This window comes from Aythya ferina (genome assembly GCF_964211825.1).
Source record: "Aythya ferina genome assembly, chromosome: Z".
NCBI lineage: Eukaryota > Metazoa > Chordata > Aves > Anseriformes > Anatidae > Aythya > Aythya ferina.
In genome coordinates, this window is record NC_140299.1 from 66,168,413 (window position 1) to 66,181,483 (window position 13,071).

At 34.0% G+C, this 13,071-nt stretch overlaps 1 protein-coding gene across 2 annotated transcripts in view; it reads left to right on the forward strand.

The window, feature by feature from the left end:
- The window catches only part of DTWD2 (DTW domain containing 2), an 89,898-nt gene extending 77,423 nt beyond the window's left edge, over positions 1-12,475 (forward strand). For both annotated transcript variants that reach the window (XM_084503745.1, XM_084503746.1), the window contains exons 5-6: positions 8,739-8,867; positions 11,609-12,475. In XM_084503745.1, the coding sequence (XP_084359871.1) occupies positions 8,739-8,867; positions 11,609-11,779 (300 nt within the window). In that variant the 3' untranslated portion in view covers positions 11,780-12,475. The remainder of the gene's footprint in view (positions 1-8,738; positions 8,868-11,608) is intronic.
- Positions 12,476-13,071: the final 596 nt, after the last annotated feature.

A 13,071-nucleotide genomic window follows, 5' to 3' on the forward strand; every position in this document is an offset into this window, starting at 1 on the left:
TATATTAATTATTGAAAGAATAGTGCTGCATAAAATATTGATCTGTTGCCTGACATTCGTTTTTGAAATGTAAGCAAAGCAAGGGAGATTTTACCCAAAATAATTTCTGAATCTTTCCTTTCCCTGAATACAAAACCACAACGAATGGAAATGAACTAAGAATGCATAGGCATTTTATGAAGTGCCAAGCATGCCCCGTAAAACTCACATTTAAATATAATTACTTTTACATAACATAATGTCACTATTAAATTATATAATTCCTTACGTATAGGTAAAAACATGCAGTTTCAGAAGCTGAGACCTAGGCCAGATGGTACTTCAATTATCTGTAGACAGAATTTTGTCTAAATATCACTAGGTCAGTCCTATCCTCTGTTTTGTCTTAGTTGCAAGACTTTTCCTTTCATTACAATTTCACTATGTTAGCTGTTAACTTTATGTTAGCCATTTGGGTTAACCTAATGATATATTCTCTTACAAAAATTTGATCCTTTAGATTAGAACTTCAGCCTGTCTGCACTAGGACTTTATTTCAGTTACGTATGTTAAGTGAAGACCATACTATTTTGCCTTCTTTAAGAATAATAAGGGCTTCTTTATGATTTTTTTAATGTTTGTAAAATATTCATGCTTGTAAATATTCATACAAGAATTACAGCGAAAATAGTGAAGGGAACCCTGATTTTTTTTTATCCCCATATGTAAGAAAGAATGGCATAATTAGCTTGCTTTTTTCTCCTTGTCTCTCCCATAGCTTCTTAAAAAATCACACACATACACAAATGAAGAGGGAAAATACTCCTTCTCTTCTCATTTTCAGAGCAGCGCTTTTCACATGTGTCTCCAGATTCTCCATCTGTCTTCTAAGTGCTTTACAATGTTGGCTACAACTGGAGAACTTGGAGCTCAGAAAAAAAAACATACGTGACTTGCCTAAATTGTCACTATGGTTTAGTGAGCATTTTGTGACATCTAGACCGATATCTTGTCTTTCTGAGCAGGATTCATGCGTACAGACGGAGGCTAACACTTACCTGTCACTGTTAGTAGCCTGTGGTTCTGACATCTTAGAAAGTGCTTTTCTAGATAACTTCCACACATTAAAATTTTTAATTAATTTGGAAGTTCCTGTTCGTTATGTAGTTAGTTAGATACTTTGTGCAGAACAGTGATTAAAGAGAATACCTTCTTTTTTACATACCTACAACTTACACGTCATTTGTAGAAAGTAGGCCAGAATATCTTGTCTGCTTCTTTGAAAAAGGAATCCCTCAGGTAAGCACAGGTTTATTCTCCCCCTTTTTTTTTTTTTTTTTTTTTTTTTTTTTTTTTTTGTGCGTGTGTGTGTGTGGACAGTTAGTTCTTACTGAACATTATCCATGCATGAAACAAATGATGACAACCATTTTGGGAAATGGTTTGAAACATTAAGGTTCTGTGATTTTACCCTTTCAATATTGTATTCAATGGTAAGGCCTCAAAATATGCAGATGGGCATAAGCAGCTCTTGAAACAGCTTTAAAAAACGTTGTTTATTTTGCAACTTCTAAACTACTAAAATTTGCAGGTGTCTTGACTACCTTACTTGAGAATCTAAAGAGGAGGCAATTTTATTTGATTTTTCCAGTATGTGACAAGTAAAAGAATCTGTTGGATTCTCTTAGCTCCTCTGAGAATTTGCTCAAAATTTGAGTTGTTATGAAAACTGTAATGACAGGTAAAGAACACTTCAGAAATGATTGGATAGGCCAGAAGGACCTGTTGAAAACAGTTTTATAAAGCAGATGAGATGTTAAGGAGGCCACTAACAGGTCTTATGTGTTTTTATGTAGCTCTTTGATTTTGTAGTGAATTAAAGAGAGGGTGAGGAATTTGTTGGTAGTTGATGGACTTTCTCAAAACAATCTGCATATGTGGTACTAAATATTTTGGATTCCCTTTTTTATTCAATAAAATTATGTTTTAAAAATTGAATTTTACCTTAACTTCATACAGAATAATATGTAAAGACAACCAATATGAATATATGGATTAAATTACAGGTATATTTTAAAAAGTGAGGTATCTATTTTGGTTGCTATTTTTTAACCTTTAAAGGTATTTAGCAGGTATTTTAAGTATTTAGAAGGTATTTTAACTATTTAATGAATAGAACTTTCTTGTTCAAGTATCAAATACTACAGTCTTTACACAAACTTTACTACAAAGTAGAAACCGTGCTAAGTGGGAAACTTGTCTTTTGTAGATAAATTATGCCATCTGCAAGGGTTTATTTTTGTTTGCTTGTTTACAACTTTTTTTTTTATTCTGTCCAACCCAATTCCTGGAGGTCTTAAAAAAAATATGTAGATGCAGAACTTAGTAGCATGGCTTAGTGGTGGACTTGTCAGTACTAGCTTAGAGATTGGACTAGATGATCTTAGAGGTCTTTTCCAGACTGAATGAATGCGTGTTCTATGATTCTATGATTTAGCATATTTTTTAAAAATGTGGAATATGTGATGTTATCTTTTAAGGTCATAAGAGCTTTGGATTTATTCAGATTTCTTTTTAAAATCAGTCTTTTATTTGTGGATTCATTGCTTCCTTGCCCATGTCTTGGAAAGACCTGCTCAGGAAAGACTTCGTATTGAACAAATTTGCCTCTAAAAACCTTCAATTTTGCAGGGATGGTGTGGAGAAAGACAATGTGCACACTTGTGCTTTCTGCTGTTTTTTTTTTTTTTTTTTTTTTTTTTTTTGCCACATTTCTTTTTTTTTTTTTTTTTTTCCCAAAATTTTCTGTGGTTATGTAGTGTAAGAATCCCTGTCTCTGAAGAGCATGTTCCTTTTGCAGTTTAATTTCCTTTCTGCCAGTCAAGTATATCTAAAAGTGAAAGCAAGGCACATAGTAAAGAAACAGTCTGTACAATCTTAATTATCTCCATCAAAAAGACATTTAAAGAGAAAGGTCAGAATATTGCAAAACACTGAAAAACATTTTTTTGAGAATGTACTTATAAGATTCTCAAATATTTTTATTAATATCAAATTACAGCACATTTATTTTCTTTCAGACTTCTGTATCCAGTAACAGGAAAGAGATGTAATGAAATCCAGAGATGCTGGTTTTAAAAGAGGTGTCATCGGACATAGTCAATGAACAAAGAGACTTGTAGGATTATATTCAGATGATGAGCATTAGGTCACTCAATGAGTAGCTCTAGCGATTTTTTTTGGACCATTTATCTTTTGTGTACAGTGCCCCACTGAACTAACATTTTGGTTCTTAAATTGTTTGTGTTGCAGAAGCAAAGTAAAGGCATTCTTGAAAGTGCATAGAAATATAATGCATTTTCATATTTTAGCCACATATTTAATGACCTTGGAAAGAAATTCAGGTACCTCTTATAAGGGTGTAAGAAGGTTTCTGTTTTTAACCTGTGAAAAACTGAATGAGAATTGCAATTCTGTGTTTGGGTTCTTGAACACAGGAAGAAAGGATCATGGGTTGACAGAAAGTTTTGCAGCCACATTGTGCTGTTCAGCAGAAGCAGTTCTGCTTTTCTAGGAAAGAAAGGATATTACGTGTTTACTTCACAGCAGCAGTGAGATATCCCAAGGCTTGTTGTAGTGATAAAACTCTTGAGTGTAACCTGAAGTTATAAATTGCCCGAGAGGAAAGTTACCCAAGGAGAGTGGTTTTGGGGGGTCATTGGATATTGTTCAGGAAAATGTGGAAAATATCATTTCATAGAAATGGAACAAATTGCTTTTCTAAAGTTTACCTGAGAGTCACAATGCAGTTTACATGGAATATACACAGGAATGTCATGGATATGTCTAAATATTCAATGAAAAGACATGCGGAGTGGGTAGAGGTTTTTGTGACATCCATTTACTTTTTCAGGCTATCCATTTGTGACAGTTTCATGGCAGTTATTCCCTGCAGTACTTGGAAACAGTGCTCCTAAGATGTCACTTTAAATTAAAGCCAAGATTTTTAACAAAATTACTTATTTATATTCCTGATCTAAATTTCAGTGGTATGCTGAGGCTAACTTTGCTCAAGATATCTTCTCTGTCACGAATGTAACTTTATTTAACTGTTTGAGTTTTCTGTGCTTTAATATGTGCAATATTTTGCATTGGCTTGCAGGTAAAAGGTACTAGTACCAACTAGATACTGAGTGAAAGATGATCTTCCTCATGTCTGACTCCCTTTTCTGTTACAAGTTGTCTGTGAAGTAGCACACAGACAATACTTTTCCTCTTCAGTACCCTTAAATTTTTTTTCCTAGTTTCTAGAATGATGGGCAACATGTTGGGAAGTGTTTCTAGTCTCTCTTTTTCTGTGCCTTTTGAGTTCCTTCTAAAAGAGTTCTGTTGTTGCTGTTTTCCTTTTTTTTTCCCCACTTTCATTTTTTTTGTTGGAAGGTAATTATTAAAATAGCAACACGTATGAATAGTAATCAGTGTCTATGTAAAACGGGATGACTAATGGTACTTGCTTGCATTCTTCTTTTAGAGTTAAGCAAATTAATTCCCAAACAGAAATCCAGATTTTGGAATTTCTGTTCACACAAATAAGGGAGGAGGGACTTTAAAATAAGTGCCAGGATTTTCATTGAAGCCATGGTAGCATGTGTTCCTCTACTTGCTTTGACATGCCTATAGCCTAATTGCTGAAAATGACAGAGAAAACCAAAAACTGCTGAAAGTGTTCCCTGTGAGATGGGTGTACTAACTTTATAGCTTATCTTTGTTCTTTGGGATGTGCTATTTTCCAAACACATTCGTGCATTATGCTGTAGCCATTGGAGACTAAATCTAGTAACAATAATGATGAAGAAACTGGCATAGAAAAGGCGAAAAGATAAATTGGCATTAAGGAGAGAACTGAATTAAAACTTCCTGTGAGATCTGATGTCCTAATTTTTAAAATAAGAGCAGAAATCAATTGCCTGACTTAACTGACTTAATTTTTGAAAATTTCAAACAGCTGCCTTGACCACATCAAGGCAACATTTTTGCTTTTATCAGTTCTCAACAGCTAAACTGGATCAGTGTTTTTTTTTTTTTTTTTTTTTTTTTTTTGCCTGGGACATCTCCAAAGAGGGAAGAAAAACAGCCCTCAGAAATTCTGAAGGACCGCTATTTCTACGACAGAGTTCAAATACTCTGTAAATGCTCAAAGGCTCTAGCATTTGCTAAGAGTATGTTGGCAGAGAAGCCTGTGTTTATTAAATTAGTGTAACAGTGTGTAAGAACTGCTGACATGTGGGTTTCTGGAAAGCCTGGGTCTTAAGTTACACGTATAAAACTCTACTGTATGTGTTGTTTTATGCTTCTGATGGCTTGAAAATTAAGTCCCCAAACTCTCTTGCACTTACAAAAAGCATAGATACCCTAATTTCAATGTTTTGGCTAAACTCCAGTGTGTAATTGCATTCAGCTTATCTAAATTCCCCTCTCTAGTTTGAATTGATTGAGTTAGTCTCCATTTTCTGTCTTATGCTATTTATTTTGGTAAGTGGCATTAAATGGGCTGCTGTTTCTTCAACCTGATGTTGGTGTGTTAATAACTGAAAATATTCAAAGTATACATATAGTTTGCAAATTACTTTGACTAGCTAAAAAATAATAATTATTGTACCAATATATCTTCAACATAGTATAGGGAAATGGTTATAAAATACCATGATTCTTTTTTTGAAATGGTGTAATAGTGTTTATTTATACTCATTGTGAGATTTTGACGTGTAATGATGGAGTCAGATAATCCAGTTTTGTTTTCATTAGCTGTGAAGATACATTTCTTTAATTTAGAAGTAATCTTGCTGATTTGAGATACGTAGGTAACAGCCAAAGGATTGATCTGTCTGGATAGTGGAGAATTTTTGATGAGATGGTTACAATGCCCTACCTGAAGTGGCATTGGATACTGTTAACTGAACTCGGAGGGAAGTTTTATTCCCTTGGGGAATACTATTAATTGAACTCCAAGGAAATTTTAGACTTTTTGGCTGAAAGTGGTAACATCATCCTCCTCCCCAAACACATTCAAGAAGAGAAAATGTTTTATGTATTTAGGCATTTTTTTTTTAAAGAAAATATTCTTCCCATATGAAATATGTATTGATTCATTCATTCTGATGCCTGGCTTTGTCTTACCAATCAGTTTATTCTCAAAACTGGTAAAGAATAAACCTTCTTTGTGTGTTTTATTCATTCAGTGTGTGTACCTACTTTGAGATAGACAGTCATTCATTCAGTTAATGCATCCAATTTGAGATGAATAATAAAGCTGAAATATAGCCTATTTCAGATGACGTTTCTATGACTAAGGATCTCTTAGTTAGATACCGTGCTTCTTTGGAGTTAAGAGAATGTAAAATGCATGTTTGTTGAAAGAAGCTGAAGAAATTAACTTTAGGAGGGAGTTGTCCTGGACATACGTTCTTCCTTCAGTCTCCACCACTGTGCTGTCTGTCTGTGGTATTTTCATCTCACCACCGTGAATTTGTCATTTTTCAGGAAAATGGATTAGGACCAATGGTTTCCATCCTCTCATTCTTACCCCCAAAAAGAACAAAGAATCTGGTTGCTGTTGCTATTAGAAGTACAAATTTGCCTTTTGTACTACCAGATAGAACTTTTCCCAGACAACTCCTACAAAGAAAAAAAAAGAAGCCTTAAGGCATTGTTGACCATGCCTAAGGAGGGGAAAGCCAGTGCTTCTTTAGTTAGTTGATGAGGTGGTTTCTCTCAGTCTCTGTAGAAATACTCTGTGAAGCTTTTGGTTGTCTGGTGTTGTGGAGAATAAGGGTAGGCATTTGGTCTGCTGCTCAGGCTACATCCTGGAGCAGCAGTGTGTTGTTTGGATTTGCCCTGTTTTTTAATACCAATCTAGGGAGTTCTGGGAAGGGACTAAAAGCTTTCTACAGTTCTGCATGTAATTGCAATAAACTTGATTTCTCATGATCCTTACATGGTCCGAGAAGGGGAATGTAAACACAAATCAAACCTTGAGGGACAAATGAAGATATTAATTTGCCAAATTTTCATTTACTTTTGCTTTTCATTTTTCACACTGAGGTCCAAATTCTACATTTTCTACATGTTCTCTTCTAAATGTTTATCCCTGTTTGATTTTTCAATACTACAACAAATTGGAGGAAGTAGTTGATAAATGTATCTCTGAAAATGGTCTCTCCAAGCTATCTAAACAGTGCTTGCCAGAAACTTTTAAAAGTCTGAAACATCCACATTTTTGTCCTTCAAACAAATTCAGTAAAAAGACCAGAATTTAAAAAATCAAAACCAAAACTTTCCTTTGATAAACACGTTAGGACCTTTTGTCTCTGAGATACATTTTCCTCCTTTCCTATATTTCAGTATATTAAGCTTTTATATCTAACTTGTTTGGTCTTTCTGGAATGGCTTTTTTTTTTTTTTTTTTTTTTTTCCCTCCCATTAAATTGAGGTCAGTTAGAATTTGATCTAATTCATTCAAGGTTGTTCAGCAGCTCAGAGGTTCCCTTTTATATACGAGGGTCTTGAACTTTTAAGAATGGGTAATTGCATGTGAAAGAGATGATGGAAAATGACTAAAATAAAAACAAAAATGGGAAAAGTGAAGAGGGTAAAGCCTGAATAAAGTGAGAAATGCTGAAAAAACTTTGGCAAGCAGGATGGAGGCAAATATCACAGTATAGTGATAATCACTCATTTTCCAGAGAAGACAGAAATATAAAGATAGGTTTTAGGATGAAATTCAAAAAGGAAATGAATTGACTTGCATGTTTATAATAATTCCATAGGGTTTGTTGCATCATACTATATAAATTTTTAAAATAAACTGACGTTTTATTACAAATAAATCATGCTGATAAAACATTAACTTGTATGGTATTTTAAACTTATTTCTTTATATTTTCATATAGAGAACAGTATCTGAATTTTCTCACAAAGTCTAATTATGTAAATTCTGTGATGTTTAAACAGCTGTGTAGAAAGGCAATAAAAGCTTTTGTGCTGATAAAATAGACAATGTATTGGTTGAATTACATTTCATCTTCTGAAAAACCTTTAACTTATAAGGTGTTTATTACTTGAGGCAGAGCAAATAAATCAATTTCAAACATGATTTAGGTAAGCAAAGAGTTCTAATAAGTTACCTTAAATTATATGATTAAATTTAGTTTCTAAAAGTCTTTCATTCAGAACATGACAACTTTTATCCAGTGGAAATATCAATGACTATTCAGAGTTATTATATACTATGATGTGTGTGTATAGGTTACTGTCTAGGCTCATGTATATTTAGATTGTGCAATAAAACAAGCATGTGTGAATAGTTAAGTTTTATTTTTGTTACAGGATGTCTACGCGAACTGAAATTGGTTGTGAAAATTTCTTTGTTTTGAGGGTTTTTTCTGGTGAAAAGCACACAAGAATAACATTTTATACTGTACAACCTCTATTTCACTGAGTGTTTCTCTAACAATTGTATTTTCTTTAGACGTTTGTACAGTAACAAATATGCAGTTCTTGTCTCTGATGGTGACTTATAGGTTATACAGCATTATACATAGCAGTAGCACATCATTGCTAACTGGGAGACAAAGCATCAGAAAAGGTTAGAAGGCAATTAGCCACAGAGGAGAAGGGTCTTTGTTTTGCTTAATATTGTGAAGAATTATCTTGTTTGCTATATCAATGAGATTATTTTAGTAGAGTTTGCTATTTTTCAGGTGCAGTTAAAAACCAACATTTCAAGTCAATATGTAATTCGTACACAGCCAACAAACACCTGTCTCTCTACACTTGAATGTGCAGCTGTTGCTCTTACTATTATGGAAAAAAATAAGAGTATACAGGAGGTACGTAACTAATTTTAAATACTTGAGTTTTTAAATGGTGGCATTGGACCACCTTTTGTCTTTTCTGGAAAAATTCAGGGATAAAATTCTTGCCTTGATGATGTTAAAAGTACCAACTAGTGTCAGATCATCTGCTGAATGTATTTGGTGCTGGAATATACATCTTGGATGAATGCAGAATTTGTCTTACAGACCACTTTTGCCTTTGGTAGTGCTCCATGTTGTATATGGAGTAGTATGTTATTGAAAATAACTCATATCCTCAATTCCTCTTCCCCCTCCCCCCCCCCTCCTTTTTCTTTTCTTACTTTGCCTAGTGCTTTCCCTGGCACTTCAACTTTTACAAATTTTCACTGTGCTGTCATGAGGTTACTTTGTATCAAAATTCCCTTTTGAGCAGTGCAGTCTTCAGTTTTCTTTTTCTCAAGATTTAAGTTCCATTTTTCTTGTACTTGTTACTCAGTCTCCTTTTTTTCCCTCTTATTTTTCTCCTTTTTGGTTGCTCTTTCTCTTTGTTACATTATCTCATCCTATACTAATTTCTTGCACACTTCTTCCTGTGATTTGAAATTTATTGAGAAGGGTGACTCAGATTCTCTTCATCCATACATTACATATCTTTAAAAGTTGATTTATAAGGCACCACATATATGCTGTTCTGACAAAGCTTAGGATTTAGTCCTAAACCGAAGTACTATTGTGTATATTGTAGATGCATGTGATGCATAGAGGCACTGTTGTAGTTATCTTTTCCTGTGTTTTTTCTAAGTTTCTAATTTGGGGGTGGTGGGGGTGGGGTGTGAGGTGGAGGTATTTCTTGGAAAATTATTGGATTTTATGTTTTTCCAATATTCTATTTAAAAGTTGGAAACTACTGAGAATTTAAAAAATAACTTTGGATAGAATTTGTTGAAAACAATTTGGTTTGAGACAGATAATTAAGTATTTTACTGCATGGAGAATAGTAAGATTTCCTCTGCAAAAGCTAGACTGCAGAGATGATTTGAATATCCTCTCACAGCTAGCTTGGAGATAAAGTGCTTTTGTAAGCCTGTCCCACTGACCTCCAGCACCGTGGAATGCAACACCCTGGCTTATGTCTTCCTGCCAGTCAGCTCACAACTCTTAGGTGTCATTCAAGGAATTTGGGATTTAACAGTGCTTGAGTTTAAGTTTATCCCAGGTCAAAGAATACTAATTAGACATTATCCTTTTCCTTGCAAGTTGTGATCCCTCTAGTCTGTGATGAAAGAGATTATGTCCTTTTATAATCTTTTGTTGTTGATATTAATCATTTAATTAATAATTAAACATTTAATAAGCCTTTTGAAATAGACCTAAGAGTAAATCCCAAACATAGACCCAGATACTGCAATCTGATTATGTGCCCAAAATGTAGTATAGAAGGATCCATGAAAAGAGATTTAAAGCTCATTCGTGTTTTCACTACATTCCAGTGTCCACCCTGAGGTGTTTGTATCCTTCTTCATCAGATAATGAATATTGTGATACCTGACTTCTGTTTAGTGAAAATGGCTCACAGGTCAAAAATTGTTTGCACAGTTGACATGGCGTAGAATATAACATCATCGTGTCAACCTCTGTGACACTAAAGAGTCAACTCAACTTTCAATCAGTTGCTTTTAGAATCAAGCTAGGACAAAATGCATGGCTACGGAAGTTAAGCCCAAGGAAAAATGTGAAATACTGAAATTAAAGTAGGTTTTGCATATTTCTTTTTTCCTTTAGTTTGCTGGGACAATGTTGACATATTTTTCCTTCATTAGGATTCCTGTATTTTACAGGCCAAGGGTGGACATTTCCTTAGTGTCTACAATTCATGGTCTTGTATTCTTGCTTTATCTCAGCCACGCAGAATTTGGCCCAACCGACTTTTCACAGACAAGATTAGCAGTTTCTCAAAGGTGCTTCTACAAGTTTGCCAGTAGCCAAGCGCTTCATAAACATTAGTGAACTTTTTTTATAACCTCTTTGACTTAAGTGAGTGCTATAACATATAAAATGGCAAATTGAAGTCCAGAGCAATGGAAGTTAAAGATGAGCACCTAATTTGGTGCCAAAAGTAAGTCACTTGATTTTTTATGTGCTCAAAATAGTCACATTTTACATGAAACTCAGCTCCTGCTGACTGCACTTACACTTATGATTGCTTTATACATCTGCCCATATGGCCCCATGATACTGAGCCAGGCGACCAGAAAATGAAGAACCCGCAGTTAGTAACCACTTGAGTTAAATAAGTGGCTTCATTAGTCCTACATGGACTGGCACTGGGCAGAAGCAGTCCAGGATAGCAGTCCAGATACCTTGATGACCCTCCCCTCTTTCTAAAACCCCACTTCAAGTTACTCTGTTGTTATCCAATCACAAACAGTTTAGGTACTGTTACTTATTTTATTACCGTATGTTGGCTGAGTCACCCTAATGATTGTAGTCTATTTCTAGCATCAGACTAAAACCATAGCTTAGAGTAATGTAGCTGGTACTGAAGATGGCATTGAGTGTGTCTGAGGAAGAAGTAAGGAATGACAGTATGTGGATTTGACATGTCTCTTATTCAGCTGTGTCCTCTGTGGCTCCAAAGGTTCTATCTATGTTGTATTTTATAAGCATTTTAAAGTAGTTCTGGAATACAAAACCTCTGATAAATGATGTCTCCAAGGTGGCTTACTAAAAGTCTTTTTTTGTCTCATTTACCCCACCCTTCCATCTTTCTGCAGACTATACTCCGTCCACTTCAAGCTTTATGCTCTTTCCAGCTTCAGCATGGTGCCCAAATCCATCACAGCAAGGAACATCTTCTCAAGAATGGCTTGTATGACAAGCCAATGCCAAAGAATAAGCGCAAACTCAGAAGAATGGAGCTTTTGGTGAATAATGTAAAAATATAGGTAAACTGTACCTACAGTACAGTGGGATTTATTTGCAGCTAGCAAATGAATATTAATCTGGATTTAGTCCAGACAAATTCCCATACAGTAATAAAATAATTTCTAGGCCCTTCATAGTTGAGAGTTTATCTACCAGTATGACAAACAGCAGTGGACAAACTTTTTAATTTTGCAGTAGGCCAGATGCCTTTGTTTAGATGATAGATCATTCTCATTTCCTATAGGAAAGGAGAAAATTCTGAGCATAATTTAGAGTTATATTATCTCTTGGGTGAATAGTATGATCCTCAATAATACTGAATAAATTTACTTTGAAGAAGCTTTTATGAGTATGAAAATAAGAAGAATGTCAATGTAATCTAATGCTAAGGTTTCACTGTTTAGAAGTATATTGAATTTCTGCTATTTTAATTTCAATATCTAATTACAATAGGTTTTCAAACAGTAATTCCTTATGTTATTTAGTTCTCCTGAGCATAAGGCATGGTGTTTGTATAGTTCTTTTGACTTTGAGATTTTTATTTCTTCCATTATTAGAATTCCTTTTTGTAATTGTTTGTAACATTTTACAATGCAGTCAGGTTCAGTTTGTATCTTAGTCTTAGCTGTTCAAATTAAGCTCATATATATATATGTATATATATATATATATATATATATACACATATTTACCTGAACACTTCTGATTTAAAAATAGAAATAAAAAAAGATGTGGAGAAATCATTTTGGAATTGTAATTCATGTACTTTTTTTTTTTTTTTTTTTTTTAGCAAAACCAATTTTTCTTCAGAAAGGAATGAAAGGGTACTTTTTTTTTTTTTTTTTTTTTTTAGCAAAACCAATTATTCTTCAGAAAGGAATGAAAGGGACATTTTATGCATAAGACAGGCAATATATATCATACCCATACCCTTACATACAATTGTTATGATAGTTAGATTAAATAAACCCAGAGTAGACAGCATATTCAGAAGTATGATGCAGTGACAAATGTTTATTTTTAGATACAGCCTACTAACATGTTTGCAGATCCATTGGATTTTTTTATGTGTGTTCTTTAGTTCGTCTCTTTTAACTGTGATACAAAATGTATTTCTTTCTAATGTGAATTGCTACAGACAGAAGGATTGGGTATTTTTTACAGGCTTTGTGAATTAATGTTTTATGATCTAGAGAAAAAAAAAAAAAAAGATGAAATAAAGGTTTTGATGTTCCTTTCGTATTGTTTATATATTCCTCCGTCATGAAACTGATGAAAATGCTTAATGTTTTTCTTCACTGTCCATTCCACT